We start from the raw sequence: 25,981 nt of genomic DNA on the forward strand, positions 1-25,981 counted from the left end.
CTGGAGGTAGGACACCCTAAAAGGATCATTCAAACCAGCTTAACATGACCTCAGTTGAACGGTTTTTGAGTATTATAACCGATTTGATAATAACAAACATGATTGCCGACTTCCTGAAATGAAAAACATATTCCATAGCTTAAAAAATTATATATAAGATAAGATAGTATTAAGAGTAAATAAGAGAGATTACAGCGGCAGTTAAGCCATAGGGGGTTTTGTTCGCTGTTATAGTTTTTAGAATGTATATACTTTGTGTTAATAAATAAATGAAATGAAAATGAAATGATATTTTTTTGCTCTTTTTTATCACTTTGATTGACGGTGTCGGTATTCACTTTTAAAGCATTCATGAGGTATGCAGGCTGGATTTTCATTTAATTTTTACTACTAGGGTGTCCTACCTCCAGTGTCAGTTTATATTTTTGGGACATCCTGTATATCAATTTTATAGGAAATTTTGTACAAATTATTTACGTACAAGACATATTTTTGCTACGGGCTACCGTTTACGAGTTATTTACAAAAAAACTTAAAAGTTACTTTATTTATTTTTAAAAAAGTACAAAAGGCGGACTTAATGCCTCAAAATCTTTTTAAATATGGGTCCTCGCAGAGTGTACGAAATCTTTTTTGTAGACAATTTTATGTCGGTCATCGTTTACGAGTTATTTACGAAAAACTATAAAAAAGAACCTTTAAACACAAGAAATTGCATCTTCCCTAGAAGGAATGTATGTGAAAAGGTTACATTCGGTATGTTACAATCAGCATTAAAAGTAGCGTATCAGACTACAATTACAAAAGTATGTACCATTCTCTAATGACTCAATTAAAAGAGATGTACATGTAGAACAATTAGATTGTTACATATACTTTTGAACCCGATCTGAAGCGATAACTATATTTCTATTTAAAAAAGAATTCTAGGTTGTCAGATGTTTTTGGCGCGTTGTTGCATCCGCTACTGTTAATGCTAACTGTACTGTACCTATTCATTTTACCGTGCGTAATTGCTACACGTGCCTACAAGTGTCACATGTCTAATGTCTATAATCTCATTAAACTTACCCAGTAACACGATTAGTAGCAAGGTATATTTAAACTGCAGTTTTATTGCAATGTTGTTCGCTATCTCTGAGATTAAGTACACACACGCGATGCCCTTTACAACATATGTACGTAAAGTGGCATTTAAATGAATATTATCTAGAATAAGACCTATGTTACTCCGTATAAGATGAATACAGTTTCAGGAAAAAACGTGCCTCGGAAATCAAGAAAATTCGATTCTCGCACAGATGGCGCCAATACCAACCTTTGGCCTATTTTCGGCTAGATAGCGTTGACGGTTTCGTTTGTTACTTAAAAAATTTAACACATATCAGTGAAAGAACATAGGTCAAAATCGTACAAAAATAATAAATACAAATAAAAAAATCATTTATCCATATACCTACATGTTTTGATATTATTATTTTTTTGTTTTAATCGTGTGTCGACAGATGGCAGTAAATTTTCTGTGACTACAAAATTTGCTATTACTGTACCCCTCTATCCTATATAAATATTCTCTTTTATTATATTATATACGATTTAAGAGGAAAGTGGACAACCGCTTCTTTATAAAAACGTAGTCCCCATTTTCTTCTCTGGAAATTAACATTATATAGGAAATACTTTTACACATTTGCAGCAGACTTGTCAGTACTTACAACAAAAAATTTAATCACATAGATATTTTTAGTTGTAGTTTAGGTGTTTATAAAAAACGTATTATTGATGTTTTAACACTCCCTACAAACTAAGTACTTCTTTTAGTTTCTTACACTGTATTTCAAGTACCTACCTAACATATTTATACATAATCAACCATTCTATGTTGTTGTTGACAACGGTAGTCCTTAGGACTGACGGTGATTACTTTGACTCTGAATGAACATTATTCATGCTAATTAGTGGTAAGCGGTGTGGGCCACACATACTGTAGATATTGTAGTAATTAGTATAATATGTATTACTTGTAGTGGCTGTTTGTTTACCTAAATAAAAAAAATAAAAAAAATTGATGTAGGTATGTACACTTAGCATACATATTTGTAATAGAGGCTTCCAAAAATATGTCCGATTTTTTATCCGCTTCTAACTTATAATAATTAAATAACATCGAAAAAAAAGCAAACGAAGGGGCATAGGCGAGGCGGCATAGCTATGTTTAATTTCTGTACAAATAAATTCCGTGATATTAATCGCGATTGCTACGCGTATTTAGCGTTAAAAAATTACTTTACTACTTGAAGAAAACATTTAGTGCAAGTGCAAGCAGCTTATTGGGGAAACCTAAATTAACATATTTACCGTAAAACCTTGCCCCAAATTAAGTTGGTTTTCAAAAGGGGAATTTATTTGTATTTTACCTACTTTAAGGATAACCCAAACATGCGGTGGAATGAAGCAGCAATATCACTTTGCTCCCCCTCTAACGCATAACTGCGTCCCTAAGAATGGCCTACGTTGGCCAAATATGACCGGCATAAAACTGAAACAATTGTAACGAAATGTTGAACACTAAATGAGAAGAATTATTGCGTAGGTAACTGTTTCGGTTTTTGTTGTGTTTCTTGTTGGATTAGTTTAATTACCCGACTACGGTAAAGCAAAAGGAGGGTTATGATTTTGACCGGTATGTGTGCGGGTATGTATGTTCAACTGCTCCCTCATAACTTCAAAAGTACGCACTATGATTTGGAAGATGAGGTGTCTTGATTGTCCGCTGGTTATAGACTACTAGCTTTTGCCCGCGACTTCGACTGCGTGGACTTAGTAACTGCAGCTAGAGTAAGAATAGCGCCTGAATAAAGTGGGACTAAAGGGACTCAAAAACACGAGATGTAAAATAACTTTGCACTCGTGTTGCACACATAATTTTTCACCTCAGTAGTGAGAACATATTAAAGGTTAAAATGTATTTCGAATTACACAGAATAAACAGAAAAAAAAGTATTATAATATGTACGATACGATAAGATACGATACGAGACGAGACGAGACCGGACCGTACCGTACCGTACCGTACCATACCATAAAAAAAAATGTAATAAAAGTATGAAGTTCATGGCTTTCACTAAATTAAAAAGCTACATTGTTTCACTCCCTGGAGTGAGGAAAGTCGCACTTTCCTCACTCCAGGGAGTGACGAAAGTAGGCTTGTTCGAGCTGCTGAGGTGAAAAAGTATAATCGCAATTATTCAATTTGAGCATATGCTTAATACTGAAAAATTGTACTCTAAAAAGTATGAAACAAGAAAAAAATATTTATCTCAAAATCGCATATAAAGAATATTTTACATTTATTATCTTATAAATTACAGATATTCAGAGGATAGCCAGGGTCGTATGCCACTTATCCATTTAACAACACAATACAGTAAGCAACTAAGCTTTAAAGTATAGTGGCATACGGCCACAGCTATCCTCTGAATAATTTAAAAGATAATGATTTGAAGATGAAATTTTTTTCTTGTTTTATATTTTTAAACCTGTAAAAATTTATTATACTTAAAAATCACAATTTTGTGTTACCCCCTCTTAAGACAACAGTCATAGAGTTAGGCCAAGAAAAGTGTAGAGATTTTGACAGCACACGCAGTGCCAGTGTTATTTATACGTCATAATTTTATAGAAGTTTGACGTTTAAAATAACACCAGCCGGGCTAGCACATGATTGGCGCGAGAGTATCTCGCCGCGACATAGACTACCCGTCCCCCTTTAATTCATACAGTTAGTAAAAGACGGGTAGTCTATCTCGCGGCGAGATACTGTCGCGCCAATCATGTGCTCGGCCTACACAGCGGTATCATGGCCCTAACAGCATTTATAATGTAAGGTTACACACCTTATGTAAAATCAAAATGTATATATGTATGTATATGTATGTATGTGTATATGTATGTGTATTGTATATATGTATATATATTATATTATAATTACAACCGTGAACGCTTAATGCACCTACACCGACAGGAAAAAAAAAACATTAGAACTATCAATTCTTGTAATGTTTAGTTTAGTTATAATACTTATAATATTGTCAAACCTATTTTTTAATTTTTTTTCTCACCTTTGTATGAAAGAGCGAATACCTCCTAACACAAGTGTCAAACTTAAAAGGAGGATTCGACACCCAGGATAAACCTTGTTAAAAAATAAACGAATTTTGAATTTTATAAGTCATTATGACGTCAGCGACGTCATTATGACGCCATAATTACGTCATTATTACGTCATTATGACGTCGCTGACGTCACTTTGCTACCTGGGGGTCGCGTTTTTGTCACTTGTCATATGTGTGTGTTGTGTATTGTGTGTGTGTTGTTGTATGTGTGTATGTCTTGTATGCGTCACTTTCGCACATACGTACTTGTTAGAGCGTGACAGGTATGGTGACAAATGATAGACAGCCGTCCATCTTAGCCCCGCTGCACTGCGTGTGTTGTCAAAAATCAAAATCTTTGCACTTTTCTCGGTTTATCTCTAACATCGTAAAATTAAATAAAAACTTGAAATTACCAGCCCATTTCCTTAGTTTATACATCTCCAAAAAAGTCTTCAACTTAGTTAAGTTACTTTTCGTATAAAAAGGGTATGTAAATGTAATTTATACCAAAATTGTCCCTGTACATACGCAGTATACGCACGTTCTTTCGAATCGTGTTACATAGCAGCCAGAAACACCGGACGTGACTCGAATCTAATGATATGCAATCGCTCTGACGACTAATCCTCTGTATTACAAGTGCCTTCTTATTTTGAACAACATTTATTGCGAAATAATAGGTTTGCACTAGAGACAACTAAATATTAACGACTGGAAATACTAAGTTACAAAGCCTAGCGGTAAGGCGCGTGATTTCCAAACCAGGGGTCGTGGTCGGCCTCTCGAAGAAAATGTTTCCGCACATCAATTAAGTGCATGCACTACATTGCTACTGGCTAGCTGCGCTTTTTCTTTAGCTTAGTGGCAGACGTCAAATTCAAAAAATGGCGGACATCTCGCAGACACAATTTGTTCTCGACAGCTGTCTTTATCTGTCATTTTGACATATGTATTAGTAAGAAAGGGATAAATCATAATTTAACTAAATCAGGCCCGTAACGTTCTATAAATAAGGGGGTTTGCCATTATCTCATATTCCTGGAATGTGGTTTCGAAAGCGCTCGAAGGAAGGAAGGGCTCTAGGATGCGTTCCGGAAACTGATATTATAAGGTCTACGCTGCATTATACAGATCTCTTGTATGGAGCTTATGCCACTATCTCTCTTAGAATTCTGACAGCTCACTAGAATATACTTACAACATACGTGTCCTCGTTAAGAGGCGCATTATAGTGCTATCTGCTACGTACATCTTAAATAAGTATTGACAGTTCTTATTGTTAAGTTATCTTTGGTTTATACACATGTCTGAAGTAGCAAAAAACCCTAATAAGTAGTTGATGTCTTATTTGAGAAGTCTTTTAAATGCTACGGTAATAATGGAATGAATCGGGTAATCTATCTTCTATACTTATGAATGAACATTCTAATTGGGTGATTTAACAAAGTCAGGCCAAAAATAGCTTAACGAATTGTTAAAATTGACACTTATTGGAGTTTTGAATGATTCACGGTTAGTTTCACTAGACTTATGACGTTCGCAAGTCAGCTATTGCTCAGCATCTCCTTGAGTCGGGTACAAATCACTGGATCGAGTTGCATAGTCCCAAGGTCATTTCGACAGAACGCCACTATAGAACAAGATTGGTAAGAGAAGCTGTTGAAATTCACAAATACAAAAATTTCAATCGTGAAGATGGGTTTAAACTGTCAAATGTGTGGAATCCTGTGATTTGTTTGTGTAAAAAACCAGTGATATCCGAATCAAACACGCGTAGTGACACCGTGAGTGTAGTGTGTTTGGACAGACCAACGAGTGTGAACGCGACCGGACCAACAAGTGTGAATGCGACCGTTGGTAACGTTGAAAGTGAACGCAGCCGACGCGCAAGAATGAGGGTAGACAGAGCGCTGTCTACACAACTTTGACACCCACCCGCTATCTTCAGTCACCCGTGAACATGATGCATGTAACTGCGTCGAAATATCGGGAGCTCACAAATAATACAAAAGGTAATCACGGTCTATATCCCGGTCAATATAAGTCTAGTGACATTTATTGCTTTGTTTACTTTGTTTTTAACTGAAACTTCTTTATAAACTGCTTATTATCAATATGATAAGGTAAGTCCGGGGTGGTCATAAGGGAGAGATGGTCATTGAAATAATGGATGGAACTATTTACTAAGTATCGCTATAGTTACTGTTCTGTTAACTATAATGATGTAAGTTTGTAGATGTGAAGGGGATAGTGGACCACCGCTTATTTATGCAAACGTAGTCCCCATTTTCCTTCCTGGATTTTAACATTATGGAATTTTTTACCTCTTCGTTTGATTTTTTTCGTTTTTTTTTAAATAAAAAAATCAAACGTAATTGTGGTATGCCCCTAATATTTTCTTTAACGTTATGATTATGAATGAAGAAGCGGGCACGTGCCCTCGCCCTCTTTCGTCGTAGGGTACCTACGACCAACATATTGGACAATAAGTTCGTCAGCTTAGGATTTGGTAATCGCAGTTTATTTACCTTACAGATATATCTGAGTTGCTGATGCTCACAAATGTTTACTCGTACGAACTTCTATTGTAGAGTTATTAGAGTGCATATATGTATCTATTATGTAAATGAATGTTTTCAGTATCAGCGTATAAAAAAATGTTATATGATGATGTACAATCAAAACAAATAAAATCTATCTATCTATCAAAAGGTCGGTAACGTGCACGTAAATAACTACCTAAGGAAAATTAAAAATACAATTTTATTTACAAACGGCCCCTCGCTTACCCAGAAGCTGATTGTGACATGAAAACAGCTTAAACAGCAGGACCTCTAGGTAATTAGCATGAAAACACATCTAATTTTGCAACTGTTATCGATATTTATCAACTTTTTATGTCAAAATTGATATATTTAAGTACATATCTTTAAACTGGTAACCACGATACAGGCTTTGCCTAGTGTGGAGACCACCGTTAATCTTAGGCTTTAACATCTAGATTTTAAACCTTTGCTGTAAAAGATTATCCTATTGTTGTAACATTAACTGGAAATAAATATTTTTATTTATTTATTATTTATTTCGACCTTTGACCTTCCTCTATATTACGAGTGTTACAGAAGCCAGAAAAATGTGACCTTGCTAAATAAACAAATAGTACATTCCGATACAAGTGCGAAAAATAGCAAATTCGCAACGAGTGGCGATAAATAAAAACACGACTGAAGGCGACTGAATGGAGTGTTTTAACTCGACACGAGTTGCGAATTACCTATTCGCACATGTATCGTACAACGTTTTACAGTACATAATATGGCCCTTTAAATTTTCGACCTAGTTACTAATTATCGCACTAGTGCGTGAAATAAAGTAGCAACATATGTAACTATAAACAATATTTTCGCAAACCCTTTACTTTTGAATAGGTAGGTACTACTAATGCTGACATAATCTGTACCTATAGCTTTGCCATTAGGTAAGTACCTACTGTGGAAATCGTGCGTTGATTCCTTTCTGGTTTGAAACCTAAATACTCCTAGGAATTCAGTGCTGATGAGAAAAAGATCAACTTATTATTTTGCGGTTCATATACTTGATGTAAAAATCATTGACAAATTGGAATTTCATTATTGTTTACGATAAAATAAAATAACCTATTTTATTAATTTTTAATGTTTTGTTGGATTTTGCGTACATTTTTCCATTGAATGTTTAAAACATCCACATAAAGTTGGATAGGATAAACAAGGTCAACTTATATAATATGTAAACATGTTGTGCAATTTATGTGTTACTCATGTTGTACTTATTAGTGCAATAAAAATGTGTATTTACTAAATTCCCGTGTTATAAACTATATTCATATGATGTTATTCATTATTAAGCAACGCAAAAGTTGTACAATAATTATTTGGGCGAGTTCGCAGACGGCAGTGATGGCTCGCGTGTCGCATCAAAATTATTTTCGGATTCGAGGTCCCCGCACAATTTGCCAGTTCAATTACGATTTACTACTATGTAAATTTGCTGAATTTTATTTTATTGCATTAATACAATAATTATAATCTGCCTATTCTTAGTTTTGTGTAATATTTTAATACATATTAGCGAAATAGCAGTATTTATTCAATCTATTCTAGATAAGTCGTTTACTGAATTAAGTACGATAAACAATTAAACACTTTCTAACAAAACACTATAATCAAAGTACTGTAAAGTGCATAAAAACACGGTAGTTTGAAAAACTAACAGTGAAATAAGTTATACTATACATATAGCACGTATAGTGTAGATGAGGAAGGGCCACAAACTTTATAAAGGACCGAAACTGGACACAAGTTTTATTCCCTTTCAGAACTTGTTGTATGGAGAGTTTTCTTGCTTTCAGTTTTGCCATTGTCGATAAAGTATTTACAACTTTAACTGATTGTTATGAGGGTGTAGCGAACCTTGCGCAGTCCAGCAGGGCTTTGTTGGCTCCGAAGGTGGCCCCACCGCCGGAAGCGACCAGGGCCAGCAGCGGCACTAGCAAGGTCCACATGTCGGGCTACGGTCTCTTGGGCCGGGGCCTCGCGCGGTTCGCGCGCACTGTCACACACTGGCGGCCATACATCATCAGCAAGGGCACATCACTACACTGGTCTGGCGGTCCTCGGGCTGGGAGGTGCGAGGAGGAACGAGCGCGGCACGGTACTGCGGGCGCGGCGGCCGGCGGGCGCGGTCACGGGCGCAACCTTCGCGGACGGATCGCTCTCACCCCGTGCTCTGACGCGTCCGAGATCTTACAGCCCGCTACGCAGCCGTCTACGGCGTATGCGGCAGCGTTGTGCACCTTCTGTCAACAACCCGCTTGTCACGGGAATATCGAGATCGTGACGCGGTAGACGATTATCTGAATGGATTTGCATCATTCACTCGCAACTCTATATTCGACGAGGTCTTTAAAAACAAAACACTATGTAGATTGTTGTTGCGTTTTCCCACGGGTTTTTTTGGTAGATTTTAAGCGTTCGACTGTTAAAAAATTCCATGTGAAGATGGACGTTGCCTTGAAATGGCTTGGCAATAATTTGATTACACGTTGTACATAAATTCAATGTATACGTATACTTACGTACACAGCCACAGTAGATACGGTAAAGTCTACTTTAATATAATAAGTAAGTACGTGCAAATTAATTAAAATATATTCACATTTAGGTATTTGTATTCTTTATATACTTATTAACTGGTTACGTACAAAGTTTAATGTCCGTAGTCTACCACGAACGTAATTTTACGCACATTTATAGTAAGCTAAAGTGCATGTTAACGACAGGTACGATAAAATGGTCATTACCTAAAATCAGGTATAACGGTTGTGAGGTTAATAAAATTATTCGCTTAGTAAGCTCGCGTGACGCGCCGTGCCCAGCCGCAGACTACGCTCCAGGTACAAACTCAACAAACACTAGGTACTATAGGCACAACATAAAACGTAAGCAAAACTCCCTTGGTTACAGCATAAACAATGTACTTAATGCTGGTTGCACTTTGCACCAGCGTGCTACCGCGCCGGTCGCAATCACGGTGTCAACAAAGGCTTTAGTTTCATAAGATGCAGCAAACCAACAAATAGATTAGATACAGCAGATCTAGAGACAATAAAGGGATTAAAATGTGCTCTTCTGTTGGCCTCGGAGTTTGCTATTCCTGCAGTACCTCTGTCAGGTTTAATAATAACGTAAATTCAAAAAAATGCTATGTGCTAACTAAAGCGCCCAGCGACTATCGAGGTCAACCGTAAATTAAAACAGGATTACTCGCATTAACTGACGTTACGTGCGACATAAGATAGTATTAGCAAAGTATCTGTCGCGTCGCGTTCACCAGGCGAGGCCTACCCTACTTGCGTGCGACCGCCTGAATTTATTAAATTTTTGCCTACTTAGGCTGCGTGCGTTGCGGCATAGCGGCGCAAATAGAGTAACTAGAGTAAGTAGTCGGCAGGAACCTCGCCAGCCGGGCCGATTCGGCATTCAACCATCAGACGATATTTATCGTTCCGATCGAATGATAACAGTCGTTCATAATCTCGAACCGAATGCAAATGTTGTTTTGCAAGTAAATTTAGAAGGGTTATAGAGGATCAATCGATATATGAATGTTTCCTCTTAAATTATCATTTAGTCATGCGCATGTTACATAGTTAAACGTGTAATCGATATGGAAATTGTATTTACAACGCCTTTATAGTATTGGCATTAAGTGTAAGATTTGATTAGGTCTGAGAATATTAGAATTAGAGTTAGTGGCGTTTGTGTGCGTCACGTCACAGCCACTGAAAGTGGAGTGGTGTATGTGTATGCTCTTCACACCTAATGGTCACACACGTACCAAGTCTTGGCTCGACTCCAAGATGCGCTCGGCCCTGCATTATTTTATTAGTGACATTATTCATGATAGTTACAGTACTGTCCCTGCTATGGTAAAAACGTAACATGTTATATATATATATATATTCGCGATTCACGTCAGCATCCCTATTAAATAATCAGAAACGTCATTTAAAGTCTGACAACACACATAACGCGTCTTACTAAACGGTTCGTGACGTCACGACCCCGATCACGAAACCGTCTTGAAGTATGGAAAACATAATTTTTAAGAAAATAAAACCGACTTCAATGGGGGATGCCGCTGAAAGTTCACTTATTGTTGATGGTGCACTCTTATATTCCAGACAATGAAATAAAAAAGACAGCATCTTTTGCCTAATTATGTAGAAAAGGAGGTAAAACGACCCACTTTTCTAGTAGCATTTCGTTTTTGTAAGGGTCGCAGTTTTAACCTAACCTACTTTTCTGATAGCATTTCGTTTCTGTAAGGGTCACAGCTCTAACCTAACCTAACCTACTTTTCTAATAGCAGTTCTTATCTGTGAGAATCGCAGTTCAAAACCCACCCACCCACCTAACCCACTTTTCTAGTAGCATTTCCGGGTCCGTGTCTGGGTCCGGATCCGAGTCCGGGTCTGTGTCCGGCTGTCCGGGTCCAAGTTTGGGTCAGAGTTCGGTCCCGGTCCGGGTCCGAGTTGGGGTCCATGTTCAGACCCGGGTCCGGGTCCGAGTCCGGGTCCAAGTTTGGGTCTGGGTCCATAAGGAAGAGAACAAATCGCCAAACGTGAACTATGTGTCATTGAAGAGTTCCATTCTGATCATCATCAGCAGTTCCACTTCATCAAATGTCACTTTTTTAAATGTAAATGCTGGATTTGTTGATGAAAATACACAAATCACTATATGTATGCCTTTCACATTTGAGGAGTTCCCTCGATTCCTCATGGATCCCATCATCAGAACTCGAGCTTGACAAAAATGTTTCTTGCAAACCTAACTTACTTAACAAACATAACGAAGAGGACAAATCGCCAAACGTGAACTATGCGTCATTGAAGAGTTCCGTTCTGATCATCATCAGCAGTTCCACTTCATCAAATGTCACTTTTTTAAATGTAAGTGCTTGATTTGTTGATGAAAATACTAAAATCACTATATGTATGCCTTTAACATTTGAGGAGTTCCCTCAATTCCTCATGGATCCCATCATCAGAACTGCTTTTTGACAAAAACGGGACCAATCTGTATATATATACTTACAATCAAAAACAGAATTTTCAAAATCGGTCCAGAAATGACGGAGTTATGGAGTAACAAACGTTAAAAAAAAGCATACAACCGAATTGAGAACCTCCCCCTTTGAAATCTTGAAGTCGGTTAAAAACAAAATGCTGTTTTGACGGTATAATGCCATCATTTTTTATTATAAAATGTAATAAATAATAAATATTAATAATAATAAATAAATACTTTTATATGCATGTAATAAAATCCTAACCAAAGAAAAATTATAATAAATATTATAGGTCATTCTTACATCAATTGACTAAGGCCCACGGTAAGCCCCAGGAGGCTTGTGTTATGGTATTCAGACAACGATATATAGTATAATATATAAATACTTAAATACATAGAAAACACCCATGACTCAGGAACATTATCTGTGCTTATCACACAAATAAATGCCCTTACCGGGATTCGAACCAAGGACCATCGGCTTCACAGGCAGGGTCACTACCCACTAGGCCAGACCGGCCGTCGTAATAAATGGAATGATACCATTTTTTTCCATTAAAAAAATAAATACCTACTTTGCAACTTGTATTTCTTTGTAATGTCCATATTTTTTAGTGTCCAAATTTATTGTGATAAATAGTTATTTTTTAAGTTAGTTATAAATTTCAACATCATCGTCCCTATAACAAATAGGCCGCGTAGCACCCGTGAAAAGCAGTTTCCGCTGGCATTAGCACAAAACGCGTAGGCTCTCACCAGGTGCAGCTATGGAACGTGCCCGCGGGCGCAGCACGGTTTCATTTTTATCGCCTGTCACTATGCCCGTCACTTTTGCACTTACTTACTTTGTTAGAACGTGACAGGCATGGTGACGAGCGATAAAAATGCGACCGTGCTACCGCCGCAGTACATCGTAGTGTAAACATGCACTTGACCGGATTCCCTTTACCCCGTGTTGGGTAACACACTAACACGTTCATTGGTTTCTTTACGCTATACGTGATACGTTTACATTCATTTTTACGGCTGTGTTTTATTACTAGTACCTAACAATTTATTTTCAATAGCACACTGTGCTAAATGTTTAATGTAGTTTATAAGAGGTCATCCATTAATTACATCACACGTTTAGGGAGGGGGAGGGGGTCAAGAAAATGTGACATGTTGTGACAAGGGGGGGGGGGTCACAAATTTTGTGACGTCACTAACTTATTTAAATTATTTTATTCGCTATACAGTTAAATAACAAGTTTTTGGAACGATAATCGTTTTTAATCGTTAATTATTTCATTAATTAATGGATGAACCCTAAATATACTCTACAAATTCATTTTGTTTCCTTAGTATAGGTTAAGTACCTACACTCAAGAGCATTGAAACGGAAATCTTATTACAGCAGAGTAGCCTGGATCGATACAACAGTTTACGTGTAGGTCATTACTTGTTAATAAAAATGTTACGAAAAGTCAACAATATCAGTAAGCAATTAACGCATGTAGTACCGTAAAACGCGAGCTCGTCGCGTTCTATTTTCGAAAATTTGCAATTTTCCAAACAACAACGGTAATCAACGTCCGTTTAATTGCCTCGGGCACAAAGTGGACAATTGTCGGCCGATAATTATTGCTGGTTCGGAAGTTCGGTAAATATTTAGTCGGCGTCTCGCTGCGGCCGGGGCGCGCGGTTGCGCTAATTTTAACACGTTGTTTTCGCGCACGTTACATGCGAACGTGGAGAGCCGTGGCGAGACGGCGCGTGGCATGACTTTGCCATCCTACCGATATGACACTCGCTTTTTACAACTGGTGTCCAAAATCAAACTTTGGCAATGGACTATCATAAATTTTATATTTATAATGATCTGGTAGATCTTATGAATTCACTCATAAATTATAAATATTTGTCTCGGACACTTCTTAACATGATGTCACAACTTTAATGCCTAGGCCTAGATTGTCCAAATCAGAATAAGAACTTCACTCGAGATTAAAAGTCGAAATTAGTGAACTAATCTAAGTATGTAAGTCTATTGCTGTTTGATTGTCATTTAGAAAATAAAACGCCAGTAGCTAAAGGGCCAAAGATTTTATCTGCTGATCTGACTTGGAGGTGTTACCAGCCACTAGGCATAGATAGAGGAGACCAAGGAGAGTTTTAACTAATTTTACTTTTTCGGTCATAACTCAGGTCATACTACATACAGGTACTAGTTTGTATCATCTGATAGCATATTTCATAACCATTTACCACCCGAAACAGAAACACCATAATTATTGTACTTGGAACTATTTAAAAACATTCGTCTTCTGCATCAAACCGATCTGTTTCAACTCTCCTAATGCCAAGGTAACTTGAAACAGGTACTGAGGAAAGTTGACACACGTCTATAATAAATAAAAAATTATAAATTTAAACAATATAAAGCAAACTAGTGTGTAAAAAAAATCGCCGGTAACCGCAACTCGATTTTGAATTTTAATTTTTAATTTCGTCTTTAGCTGGTTATAATTTCAGAGAGAAAAATATGCTACATTAATCAATATTTTTGTCGAATAAACTAGTTGTTAGTGACTGAAGCATTATAAAATACACGTAACCTATGCAACCTTGCAGCAAACCTCCATAGGTTTCGTTATGAATGACTTTTTCAATTCATATCATTTTATTCCCTCGTAACATTTCTTGTATGATGTACACATTTTCAGACCATTTTAATCGCCGCACCTAATTACATATAAAATAATATGTTTCATAGTCCGTCTCGAACAAATTTACAGAAAATTAGAACAAGAGTCGATAACGCACGTCACAGACCTCCATCTGTTAATAACACACACACACACTTATTGTGTAGGCTCATATTTTGACGGCGTAATCTTCGAGGAACATCAACTTTTCCGTCAGTTTATTTTGGGAGTGCAGTCGCTAAAACTTATTCACAAACACTTACTAAATTAAACCGTCTTTGGCTAATCAACATTTGTATAAGATTGATCTTTAATTACGAATAGTGGCTAATGAATCGGAGATCAAATTATACTGGGAATGAGCTCACAGTTGTGAAAATGTTTCATTAGGTAGCTGTCGCGTCATGGGATTGTTCCGCGAGCGACAGCCAGCGTAGGCTGATTTTTTCGTGCCTGGCCGCCCGCCAGGTGTTTTGGCGGTCTTTGTCAATGTTGGATTTATTAATAAATCGCACCCAAGCTGCCGGCGAGGCTAGTTAACGATCATCCGCCCTTTGATTTTATTTTCCGGTCTCGCTTTAATAGTGTAACTAATGTAAGTGCACTCAAAAAAGCAATCCAGTTTAGTGTTGATTGGATCGTAACAGATTAATGAGTAAAAATATGCGAGGTTGGATCTCGGACCTGTTGCTTCATATTTAAATAGACGAGAGATCGCGACATCGACTAATGTCAATTGTAATTGCGTAACATCGTCTGGTATTTGAAAAATCTGGTTATTTAGGTGTAGGAGTGAAGCCGGAATAAGACGCACTATGCGACGATAGCGTGCCAGACGCCCCGTGCTGTCGTTTTAAGCACACATACAGTATCGACATTTGAGGACCCATTGAATTTTCCACCTTATTTAATTAGAACAAGGTATACAATTTAATATTTTTTTAATATATGCACCTTAGCCTATACAACTCACTAGCGTATACGCATGCGCTGACACTGACACGATTCATTGCGCTAATTTATTTTTGTATGTATGTCATTTTATTGATTGGGTATTTTAATTGATGAAAGCAAATGTAGTTAATGCTATTTGTCGTAGTGGAAAAAAAGAGCAAGGGGTCTTAACAACGCTTCCTGATTTTGGCGATTTTGTTACATCTGCCTACTTAAAGACCTACGTTTTAAAACGTATCGTGCTCGAAAAACGTAGTTTGTATGAAAACAGTATTTCTATCTTTACAGTGATTGGTTGTCCCTGCTTTCATGCAACAGTTCTCTGCGACCTCGATGACATTGTCGTGTCGGTTCATCAAGTTGGGAGATTTCATCAAGAGGAGAATCATCTTCTTGTCCAGTCGTTAGATACGCAGTTCTGTTCGGTTTTGATATTATGTGGATATCCTCTCGAAATGTCAAATTTTGTAACAAAGGGCAAAAGGGTCGATTATGAGCGAATTATAAATGGATGTTAATCCATGTTACTCCAGTAAAGTTATTGTCCGCTTATACACGGTGGCTAAAAAATAAGTGCGCATTCCCGTTGCCAGGGATGTTTAGGACTTATACTGAGCAACTTTTACTATGGGATCAACCCCGAAATCGCGAAAAAATATTTGGCTGTCTCACACATTTTGGCGGGTCCATTTTATATGGGAGGGTAATTTTTTTTTCGCGATTTCGTGGTTGATCCCATAGTAAAAGTTGCTCAGTATAATCCCAAAACCTGTATACTAGCTGAATGGAAATAATTCATTATAAATATGTTTGTCATGTATTAATGTTTAGTTGGGCACAAACGGTACATGTGTCTTATAACTAGTGTCTAATCTAGTGTATTGGACATATTTTGATAGCAGTGCGAAACAGAATCCAACAAAATGTCGTTATGTGTTTACGAGCATAAATATATGTACCTACATGTTACAAATGTTTTTCTGTAGGATTTTTATTAAGTAATATTTGTTTCTAGTAACTTAAGACATACTTATACATCACCCCCACCATAAACTTTGTTTATTTTGTGTCCCTCTGGTAAACATATTTTTTCGAGTTATTTTTTTACTGATTGTGGATTAAATATGCCGTTAATACGCTTTTTAATATTTATTATTATTTGAGTATAAAAAATCAGCGCTAAGTTGACCACCAGATTAAAAGTTCGTGTAATTCTTGCATATTTTATCTAATAATATCGAATTATAATGAAATTAAAAAAATAAGCTATTATAATTTAATGTTTTGCAAAACCGGTTATTTCCTGGGCTATGTGCATTTTTACACGCAAATGTATTCGTTAAAATAGCTAGCATGTGAGTATGATACATTGTTTATGCATAATAGCTACAGGTTGGAAGAAATAAAAGCTTATGGTTGCATGTTAAAAATTAAGTTAGGTATTAAAGTACCTAATAAAAGTAAAAGCAGCCTTCACTATTTTTTTTGGTTTTTTTACCTCTACAAAAGGGGGCCCTAGGGGGTGGTGTGGTGTGATGACCTCCCCGAGCGGGAGACAGGGGGAAGTTTGGGTGGGCTTCGGCCCGCCCAAAGGTCCGTCTGTCTCCTCTGGTCCACCCTGGGCAACGTCACTAGCGACTGGCATTCGTGCCTCTTTCTAGTCACGGCTAACATCCACACTGGTGTTGTCAGCAGGAGTGGGTTACTGCTGACAACCTACACACAACCCACCTGTGCTAGGACCTGCACAGTTGAGCGCCGTAAGCAAGGATGACGGGATCCTGGCGATTGAGCCATTGCCAACCCGCGTGGCAACACGTCTGCTTCGGCCCGAATTTCGGGCGAAACGGTGGCCCGGGCTACTAGCCACAGTCCGGGAAATGGTCTAGTGAGGTACCGTAGGTGGGCTCACGGCAAGAAGTGGGAGGGCCGCAGAGGTAGTTTCGGCTGCTGATGTGGTGGTGAAAGGCCATGCTGAGGAGATTCGTTTAGGTGATTCGGGCGGAGGGCGTCTGACCTGGGCGACCCTACGTCCCACCTTCACAAATTTCCGATGTCGCGCAACTAGCCAACTTCTCACTTCTATACCCGAGTCGGTGTCCTAACGACTGAAAGCACCTTTTATATGTGCCGGTAAGCGTTCCCAATGTTGTGGGCCCTTGTAGGGTGGGAGCCGATGAGGATGAAGATAAACGTACGAACTATGGATAACAGGTCGAACGAAAACCCCCAAGCTGATCCAGCAGCGTTCATCGCTAATGGTGAAGCCACACATGCGAGACAAGCTGTCCCAGAGACAGTGCGTCAAGCAAACCACCCGGCTGGTCAGCAACCTAGTTCATCTGGGGAGCAGACTGGCCCAAACACATTCCTGGACTGGCAGGTAGTGGACCGCAGGCCCAAGAAGCGACCCACTAGTGGGAAGCCTCACCTAGCCAGAGCCGGGAATTCTTCCTCTTCCAACCCACCCCCCCCTGTTCAACGTCAAGGTGGGGTGGCTAAGAAGAAGAAGAAAAATAAGAACCAGAGGCGCGCGGCTCGGCTAGCACGAGATCAGCAGCTGGGCACCACACAGACACACACACACACACAGACACACAACCCTGCAACCGAGGAGGGAGCACGGGCTTCTCAGAAGCCGGCACCCGAACCGGCGCCGAACAAGCAGGATGCTGCTGGCAAGCCTCCGCCGAAGGGGAAAGGTTCCATCCTACCCCCTAAGGCAGGAAGGTCGGCCAGTAGCCCTGCTGTTCCGCCTGCAGTTCCACCCAAACGACGGCCAGGCAAGTTCGCACGAGCCGCTGCTAAAAGGACGCGAGAAGAGTCCTTCTCCCCGCAAGGAGATAACAAAAAGCAGCGACTAGTGAGCCCCAGCCAACCGAAAGCGTCGTACGCACAAGCAGCGGCATCTGACCTGACGATCGTCATCACGGACGCAAAGTCGGGCAAGATCTCCGCTGAAACATCCCACGCCATTCTCCGCGGGTTGCACCAAGCAATCGTGGTGGAGGCGAGAAAGAACATCGTGGGAGCCCGGCCACCTAAATTCAAGGGTAAACCGGTTTTCGCTGAGGGGCAGCTGAGGGTCTTCGCAGAGGACGAATACTCGGCCGCCTGGTCTCAGCGATGCATCCAGTCCCTAACCTTGCCAGACATCTCCCTAACGGCAGTTCGCCAGTCGGAGATGGCAAGGAGAGTTAAGTGCGGGCTCCTTATACCCAACATAAACAACTCGTCCTGGGAAGACGTCCGTCAGGCAGCTGACGGACTGAAGTACCAGAATGAATGGGCCAAGGTCGGCACTTGGTCCATCATTGAGATACTGCGGCAAGACCAGGGGTGGTTTGTCGCCTTCACAATCCCCGAAGACCTCGTCCCCGCCTTTATGGAGAGGGGGAGATCCCTGAACTGTGGAGTGGGTAATGTCTACCTCAGGTTCAGGGGTCCCGGAGGCAAATACCTGGACCAGCCTCCCACCCTGCAGGACTCCACCCTAAGGGTAACGGGAGCACAGGTCCCTAGTCGACAGGCCCCGGGCACCCCCGGTCAGAGTAAATCTGCCTCCGGAGAGGAAGTTGCCCCCCCATCGATGCCCAAGCCAACGACAGCCGAACCCTCGGAGGATGAACTCCTTGGCACTGGTGATGAACCAGCCGGGACATCATCCGACGGTGAGTACCTGTCGGCTTGGATAGAGACGGGGCTGGCCGACATGTTGAAGGAGGGAGGGGAGATGCAAGACGGAGACCCCACCACCGACAACATGGACACCGGCTAGTGTCCTACAAGCAAACCTCCAGCACAGCGTGGCCGCTACGGCCCAACTGAGACGCTGCCTGGTAGGTTTGCCAACAGCCGTTGCCCTCCTACAAGAACCATGGGTGGGCAACGGTCACATACGCGGGCTCTCCGACACGAAAGGTAAGCTCTATTACTCCACGGTACACGCCGTCCCTAGGGCTTGTATCCTAACCACTAACAATATCATTGCACAACCGCTCACTGAGTTCTGTTCCAGAGACCTGTGTGCGATTAAACTACAAGTTCCACTGCCAACAGGCTGTCGCGACCTAGTCCTCGCCTCGGCGTACATGCCCGGAGAGGACGAGCCGCCGCCCGCCGAACTACAACGACTGGTCAGCCACTGCGAGAGAGTGGGCCTCGCATTAATCATCGGGGCCGACTCCAACGCACACCACCCGCTGTGGGGAATGGAGACCAGTAACAACAGAGGTAAGACACTTGTTGAATATCTTGTGACTACTAATCTAAACATTTTAAATGTAGGTGCCGAACCAACATTCGTAAACAAACGATGCAGGACGATTATTGACCTGACTCTGGCTTCGGAGGTGGTCAGTGAACTAGTCATGGGATGGCACGTCTCCCAGGAGGCCTCTTGCTCAGACCATAGATGGATTCGCTTCAATCTACTAGCATCTTGTGACACACCAACCGCCCGAAGGAATCCCAGGAAAACGGACCGAGCCACCTTCAGGAATGTCCTAGGTGAAAGCCTCGACCTGCTTCCTCCGAGGGACGACTTCCGGGAACCGACTGAAATAGAACAGCAGGTAAACATCTTAACCGATGCCCTCGTAGACAGCTACCACAAGGCGTGTCCCTTAAAACCACCGGCAAGGACTGCCATAACGGGACACAAGTGGTGGGGTCCAGAACTGGAGAGACTCCGACGGAAAACCAGGAGACTCTTCAACAGGGCCATGAACACAACGGCCGAGGTAGACTGGGACAACTACTATGAAGCCAAGGCCAATTACAAAAAAAGACTGCGGTACTGGAGATCCTTATCATGGAGGAACTTCTGCAGCAGCATCGAAACACTAGACCACGCCAACCGTGTAAGGAAAACATTAGCGTACAAGACCACATCACAATTGGGCTCACTCCGGAGACCCGATGGCACGTACACATCTTCCCCTGCAGAGACCCAACGCCTTCTCCTGGAAACTCACTTTCCAGGATGCGTAAGTCTCGCCGATGAAGATCAGCAGGATGAGGTATACAGTACAGCAGACAACAACTGGCAAATGGCGCACAGAGTCGTCACCGCTGAGAAACTCAGGTGGGCTATAAACAGTTTCCATCCCTTCAAGGCGGCTGGTCCGGATGGGATCTTCCCTGCTCTCCTACAGTGGGGTCTAGAGCTCATCCAGGAAACCCTGACCAACATCATGGCAGCATGCCTAGCCTGGGGGTACGTGCCCAGGAGATGGAGGGATGTGAACGTGATATTCATACCAAAACCAGGTAAGAATGACTACACGGCGGCTAAATCCTTCAGGCCCATCAGTCTCACATCATTCCTGCTGAAAATACTGGAAAAACTGTGCGACAGGGATTTGAGGGATCGAACGCTAAAGAACACACCGATGCACAACAACCAGCACGCGTACAGCTCAGGTAAATCCACAGAATCGGCACTACACATGGTCGTCAGCCGCATTGAAAGAGCCATCCATGCCAAAGAACTGTGCCTTGGCACCTTCATTGACATCGAGGGCGCTTTCGACAAGACCCACTTTACCAGCATAGGGAATGCCTTGGATAGCCACGGCGCGGAACCCGGACTAACAAAGTGGATTATGAACATGCTAAACAAAAGAACTATAAGGTATGCAGGTGAACCGCAGGCCGTGGCGGCGGTGCGAGGATGCCCTCAAGGGGGAGTCCTGTCACCTCTGCTGTGGAACCTAGTAGTCAACAACCTTATAACCAAACTGAACGAGGAACACTTCTACACAATAGGCTACGCTGATGATCTGGCAATATTAATATCAGGTAAATTTGCCAGTACAGTCTGCGATCTCACCCAGGCTGCTCTTCGGATTGTAGAACGCTGGTGTAGAGAATTCGACCTATCAGTCAACCCCACCAAAACAGAAATGGTAATGTTCACCAATAAAAGAGCGCTTGGCAACTTTACCAGACCAACACTTTTCCAAACCGAGCTACAGCTGACCGATGAAGTTAAGTACTTAGGGCTAACTCTCGACAGTAAACTCAACTGGAACAATCACATCAACAAACGTATAGACAAGGCGGGAGTTGTCTTCTGGCAATGCAGAAGGATGATTGGTAAGAGGTGGGGACTCAACCCAAAAATTACTCTCTGGCTCTATAAGACAATAATCCGCCCCTTACTCTGTTACGGTGCTCTGGTTTGGTGGCCAAGAACAAACCTAGGCAACGTACGAGACAAGCTACAAAGACTCCAAAGGCTCGCATGCGCGGCCACCACTGGCTGTACGAGGTCCACACCGACTGCAGCCATGGAGGTCATGTTAAGCCTTCCACCGCTGCACCTACACATACAACAAGAGGCCAGTCTCTCAGCGGTAAGGCTGCGAGCCCTTAATATATGGTCCAACATCATAGGAGCTCTTCACACAACTTGCCTGGCTAAGGTATATGACGAATTTCCAGTGCTCAATTCGGGCACGGATCGGATTCATAAACAAGCTATCTTCGACAAAAGGTACAAAATACAGTTATACGAGGACGACAATTACGAAGGACTCAATCCTCGGGAGCTCAGAATCTTCACTGATGGGTCCAAAACAGACAGCGGATCGGGCTCTGGAACCTTCTCAGAAGACCTGAACATGTCAATTACCACTCCGCTAGGAGCCCATAACTCGGTATTCCAGGCTGAGTGCATGGGCATCATAAACGCGGCGGCTGCCATCACTGCAAGGAAGGTAGTAGGATCCTCCATCCGCATACTCTCCGACAGTAGAGCAGTCTTGATGGCTCTAAAAAGCCATATAGTCACATCCAAACTTATACACGAATGCCACGAACGACTAATGGAGGTATGTCATAACAATAAGATCACCCTACAATGGATCAAAGGACACAGCGGATCCCGGGGTAACGATGCTGCGGACGAGCTTGCCAGGCAAGGATCGAGTGCGGGAGCGATTGGCCCAGAACCGATCCTCCCGATACCGTTTAGCAAGGTACGCTCAATGCTGCTGGCACGTACAGGGAAACTACACACAGAACATTGGCTAAACCAGACTGGATGCAGACAGGCCAAACAAGCCATGCCTGGCATCAGCGGAAAGCTCACAAGGGTGCTCCTTCAATTAGGAAAGACCCGACTGAGCATGGTGACCAGTGTCATAACAGGTCATGGACTATTTAACAAACATCTTTTTATAACAGGTGTCACAGACAGTCCCCTATGCAGAGGATGCATGGAGACAGAAGAAACAGCCTCTCACGTGGTGCTGGAGTGCAGCGGAGTGGCCCCATACAGGGCAAAACATCTCGGATCCCCGAGAGACCTCCCCGAGGTCCTACTCAACATCAAAGGTTTGATAGGTTTCCTCGAGGAGCTGGGCTGGCAGGACTAGCCCACCCCCATGTCACGCAAAATAGGCGCCAGTCGTCGAGTTGCGGAAAATCGCCCGAACTACAATACAATACAATACAAGGGGGCCCGAAAGATTTTAGGTCGTCTAGGGGCATGGCGTGATAAAAGATGATACCTCCCCTTAATAATTTCCCTTGTAATGGAGGTCCTAATACATTTTTCCATAAAATACAGGGATCATATAATTTTCATAACAAGTAGGTAATAAAAACTTGCAATGCAACAATTTCGTACAGCCGTGTGCATGCTAACGAAGCTTAACTCTGTGATAGCCCGAAGTAGGGCAAGGAAGTCTCTGCAGTCGCGATGTTTCATTAAACAAACAAAAAACTTATGCTAACCGCCGGGTTTCAACCTACCGCATAGAGTAAGCCGCAAATTCGAGTTTTTTATAATTTCTTTTAAAACTGATAACTTAACACAAGAATTCTAAAATTGCTAAAAACGCATCCTCTTAACAATGTTCAATTGTGCCGACGAGAAGCGGTATTTTAACTAGTACCACTATAACAATATGAGTGAACATAGAAGAAGTGAAGAAGAAGTGCGAAGAACATATTTTCAAAGCTCAAATGATGCTTCATTATACACACATCAGAAGGCGTGCCCATTCCGATTGTAATAACAGGTTATGAATTTGATCTGAATTTGATATGGATGTGATATGTAACTGTCAAAAGTGACAGTTCTTAAACCAGAAACGTCACTTTTGACACTAATCTCAAGTTACGAATAGGCAAGTAGAGTTGTTATGAATGTACGACCAATTTGAACCGTAACTGGTCTCAATAACCTTTATTTCTATTAATTTCATTTATTGACTGCAATCCATTGTACATATAGGTGTTATAGTCATTTTAATTGTAGCAGCATGGACCCTGAATAGCGTATAGCAAGGGAATCTTAATAACTAAATACTTAAAGATACTTTACAAAACTTAACATAACATAGATTTGATTAATTTCTAAATTTAATAATCCAAATATACTTCCGATGACATTTACAATACATTATCAATAATAAAAAAATAATTATTCAATATAAATAGCAAACATTAAAATTACAATAAGATTTACAATACGATATTTTTAAAAGAATGCAGTAATGTCAAAAGGGATATTATATTGTCAGTTTATTCAATTATTCCATTATACTGTCAACAAATTGGTATTCAATTAGGTAATAAATTATGAGATAACATTATTGAGTATCATATGTCATAAATTCTTGGTATAGGAATAAAATGTTTTATTAAGTAGCCACGATTTTAGGTTATTTCGAAATATATTAAAGGTTTCGGCTTGTTTGATGGAGACGGGGATTTTATTATATATTTTTATTGATAGGGCCCGTTTTTATATAATGTTAATTTAGGCTCAGCTGATTATTTCGACGCGCGCTTGTAGCATACTGGAAGTCTGATATGTGTTTTCTTACAAATAGTCCAACCTCCTTCCAATCCTTTAAAAGAGTTGCTGAATACCTAGTAATGTAACGTTTATTGTCCACAACGTAAAATTTTGACGAGCAGTGTCATCCGCAGTTATACATGCGCATGGTGGACTATCACATTCGCTGTCAACGGTCAGCGACCGGCCAGGGGTTCTCTGTTCGTTGGCGCTTTTCGCTACCAAGCGGAAAAACCGTGTTATCGGCTACACTCGTAGCACGTAGCTCGCGCTGGCAATGAATGTGATATCCACAGTATGAAACGCTTTTATATCAATACGAAGAAGAGGCTAACACTGTTTATCGGAAAAATATTATTGACATCATATGTAGGTACAAGTTTTTATAAACAAATAAATATTATGCATTAAACTCATTAATAATACTTCTAAGAAAGAAGATAAGATAGCGACTTCTTGTTTTTAGTTAATATTTTTTGGTTCGATGAATCCTATTTCAGGCTGCTGGTAAGATGGAACCCGATCACGTTTTTGTACGACGAGAATCCTTTTACTTCAGTCCTTGACAGTGCCATTCGTTTACTAGCGTGCTCACTAAAATTAGTTTTCTTTCTCTAATATTGTGGTATAATATACACGCTCACATTTAATTAATTAGGCAGTTTAAATTATATTTATTTATTTTCCCTCATGCGACTATATGCAAATGTGATATTGCATGCACATATACATTTCTATATTCTCTCAAGCACGTTATTCTGCGTGATCTTGGATAAATAAACGCGACAGTTGACATTTTCACAGATGATGTATTTCTGTTGCCGCTATAACAACAAATACTAAAAAGTACGGAACCCTCGGTGCGCGAGTCCGACTCGCACTTGGCCGGTTTTTTTTGTTATTGCCTTAACGGTTTGACTGTAAGTACTTACCTAAGTACGTTTTACTTTTCCGGAAAGCTACGAGTTTCGTAGTGTTTTTAAATTTTTTAAATTTAGGTAGGTACGCCATAAGTAACATAAGTATGTATCTGACATTCAAATATGGCATTTGTCTACTCACGTAAGAAAATACAGGAATCATTAATGTAAATCGCTAGTCCAGATTCTCAGTAGAATGAACAAACCTAAGAATAATAAATGTCTAATATCTCATTACTTGAGACGGATAGGCAAGGGCACATATCGAAGAAGGTGTATTCAATTTCCTCGGAAAGTAAATTTAAATAAACTCAAGTTACTGAGAAATCATCAGTTAATATGAAAGGTCATAGTTGTAGGTTTGTGCCTGCTGTGGTACAGTCTACTTAAAATAGCTTATTTTAATAAGTTATATAATTAAGAGGAAAGGGGACGGCCGTTTCTCCATACAAACATAGTCCTCATTTTCCTTTCTGGATATTGACATTATGGAAAATATTTTTCCATAATTTGATGTAGATTAACCATAGCTATGTCCCTACGTTTGATTTTTTTAGATTGTTTGATTATTGTAAAAATTAGGAGCGAAAAACAGTTTTCATACAAATTTTTAAATGCTCCTAACTTATAATAATCAAAAATTCGAAAAAAAAACCAAACGTAGGGGCATAGCTGTGGTTGATGTACAACAAATTGTGTCAAAATATTTTCAATAATGTTAATATCCAGAGAGGAAAATAAGGACTACGTTTGTATAAAAGGCGATTTTGCGCGGGTCTACCACTTTCATCTTAACGTAACGGCACCATGAGCATTGAGTCAATGTGCCATGAGC

At 40.4% G+C, this 25,981-nt stretch overlaps 2 protein-coding genes across 6 annotated transcripts in view; one reads left to right on the top strand and one right to left on the bottom strand.

Annotated features, from left to right (window-relative positions):
* The window catches only part of LOC134742387 (glycine receptor subunit alpha-2-like), a 37,196-nt gene extending 28,097 nt beyond the window's left edge, over nt 1-9,099 (bottom strand). For 2 of the 5 annotated variants that reach the window (XM_063675505.1, XM_063675504.1), the window contains exon 1: nt 8,609-9,093. In XM_063675505.1, coding sequence (XP_063531575.1) covers nt 8,609-8,700 — 92 coding nt within the window. In that variant the 5' untranslated portion in view covers nt 8,701-9,093. Of the gene's footprint in view, nt 1-8,608 lie in introns of all 5 variants that reach the window. The other 3 variants (XM_063675507.1, XM_063675506.1, XM_063675508.1) reach the window with 3 other exon arrangements.
* Nucleotides 9,100-17,617: 8,518 nt separating this feature from the next.
* Nucleotides 17,618-22,731, top strand: LOC134742297 (uncharacterized). Its single transcript, XM_063675348.1, has 2 exons — nt 17,618-19,647; nt 22,606-22,731. Exon 1 carries the CDS (start codon nt 17,618-17,620, stop codon nt 19,190-19,192), a length of 1,575 nt encoding a protein of 524 aa, XP_063531418.1. The 3' UTR covers nt 19,193-19,647; nt 22,606-22,731.
* The last annotated feature ends 3,250 nt before the right edge of the window (nt 22,732-25,981 follow it).

This window comes from Cydia strobilella, chromosome 6, assembly GCF_947568885.1.
Source record: "Cydia strobilella chromosome 6, ilCydStro3.1, whole genome shotgun sequence".
Lineage (NCBI taxonomy): Eukaryota > Metazoa > Arthropoda > Insecta > Lepidoptera > Tortricidae > Cydia > Cydia strobilella.

Excerpts from the sequence above, each read along its gene's own strand:
- LOC134742297 (XM_063675348.1), top strand. The coding sequence starts at position 17,618 with ATGGATAACAGGTCGAACGAAAACCCCCAAGCTGATCCAGCAGCGTTC.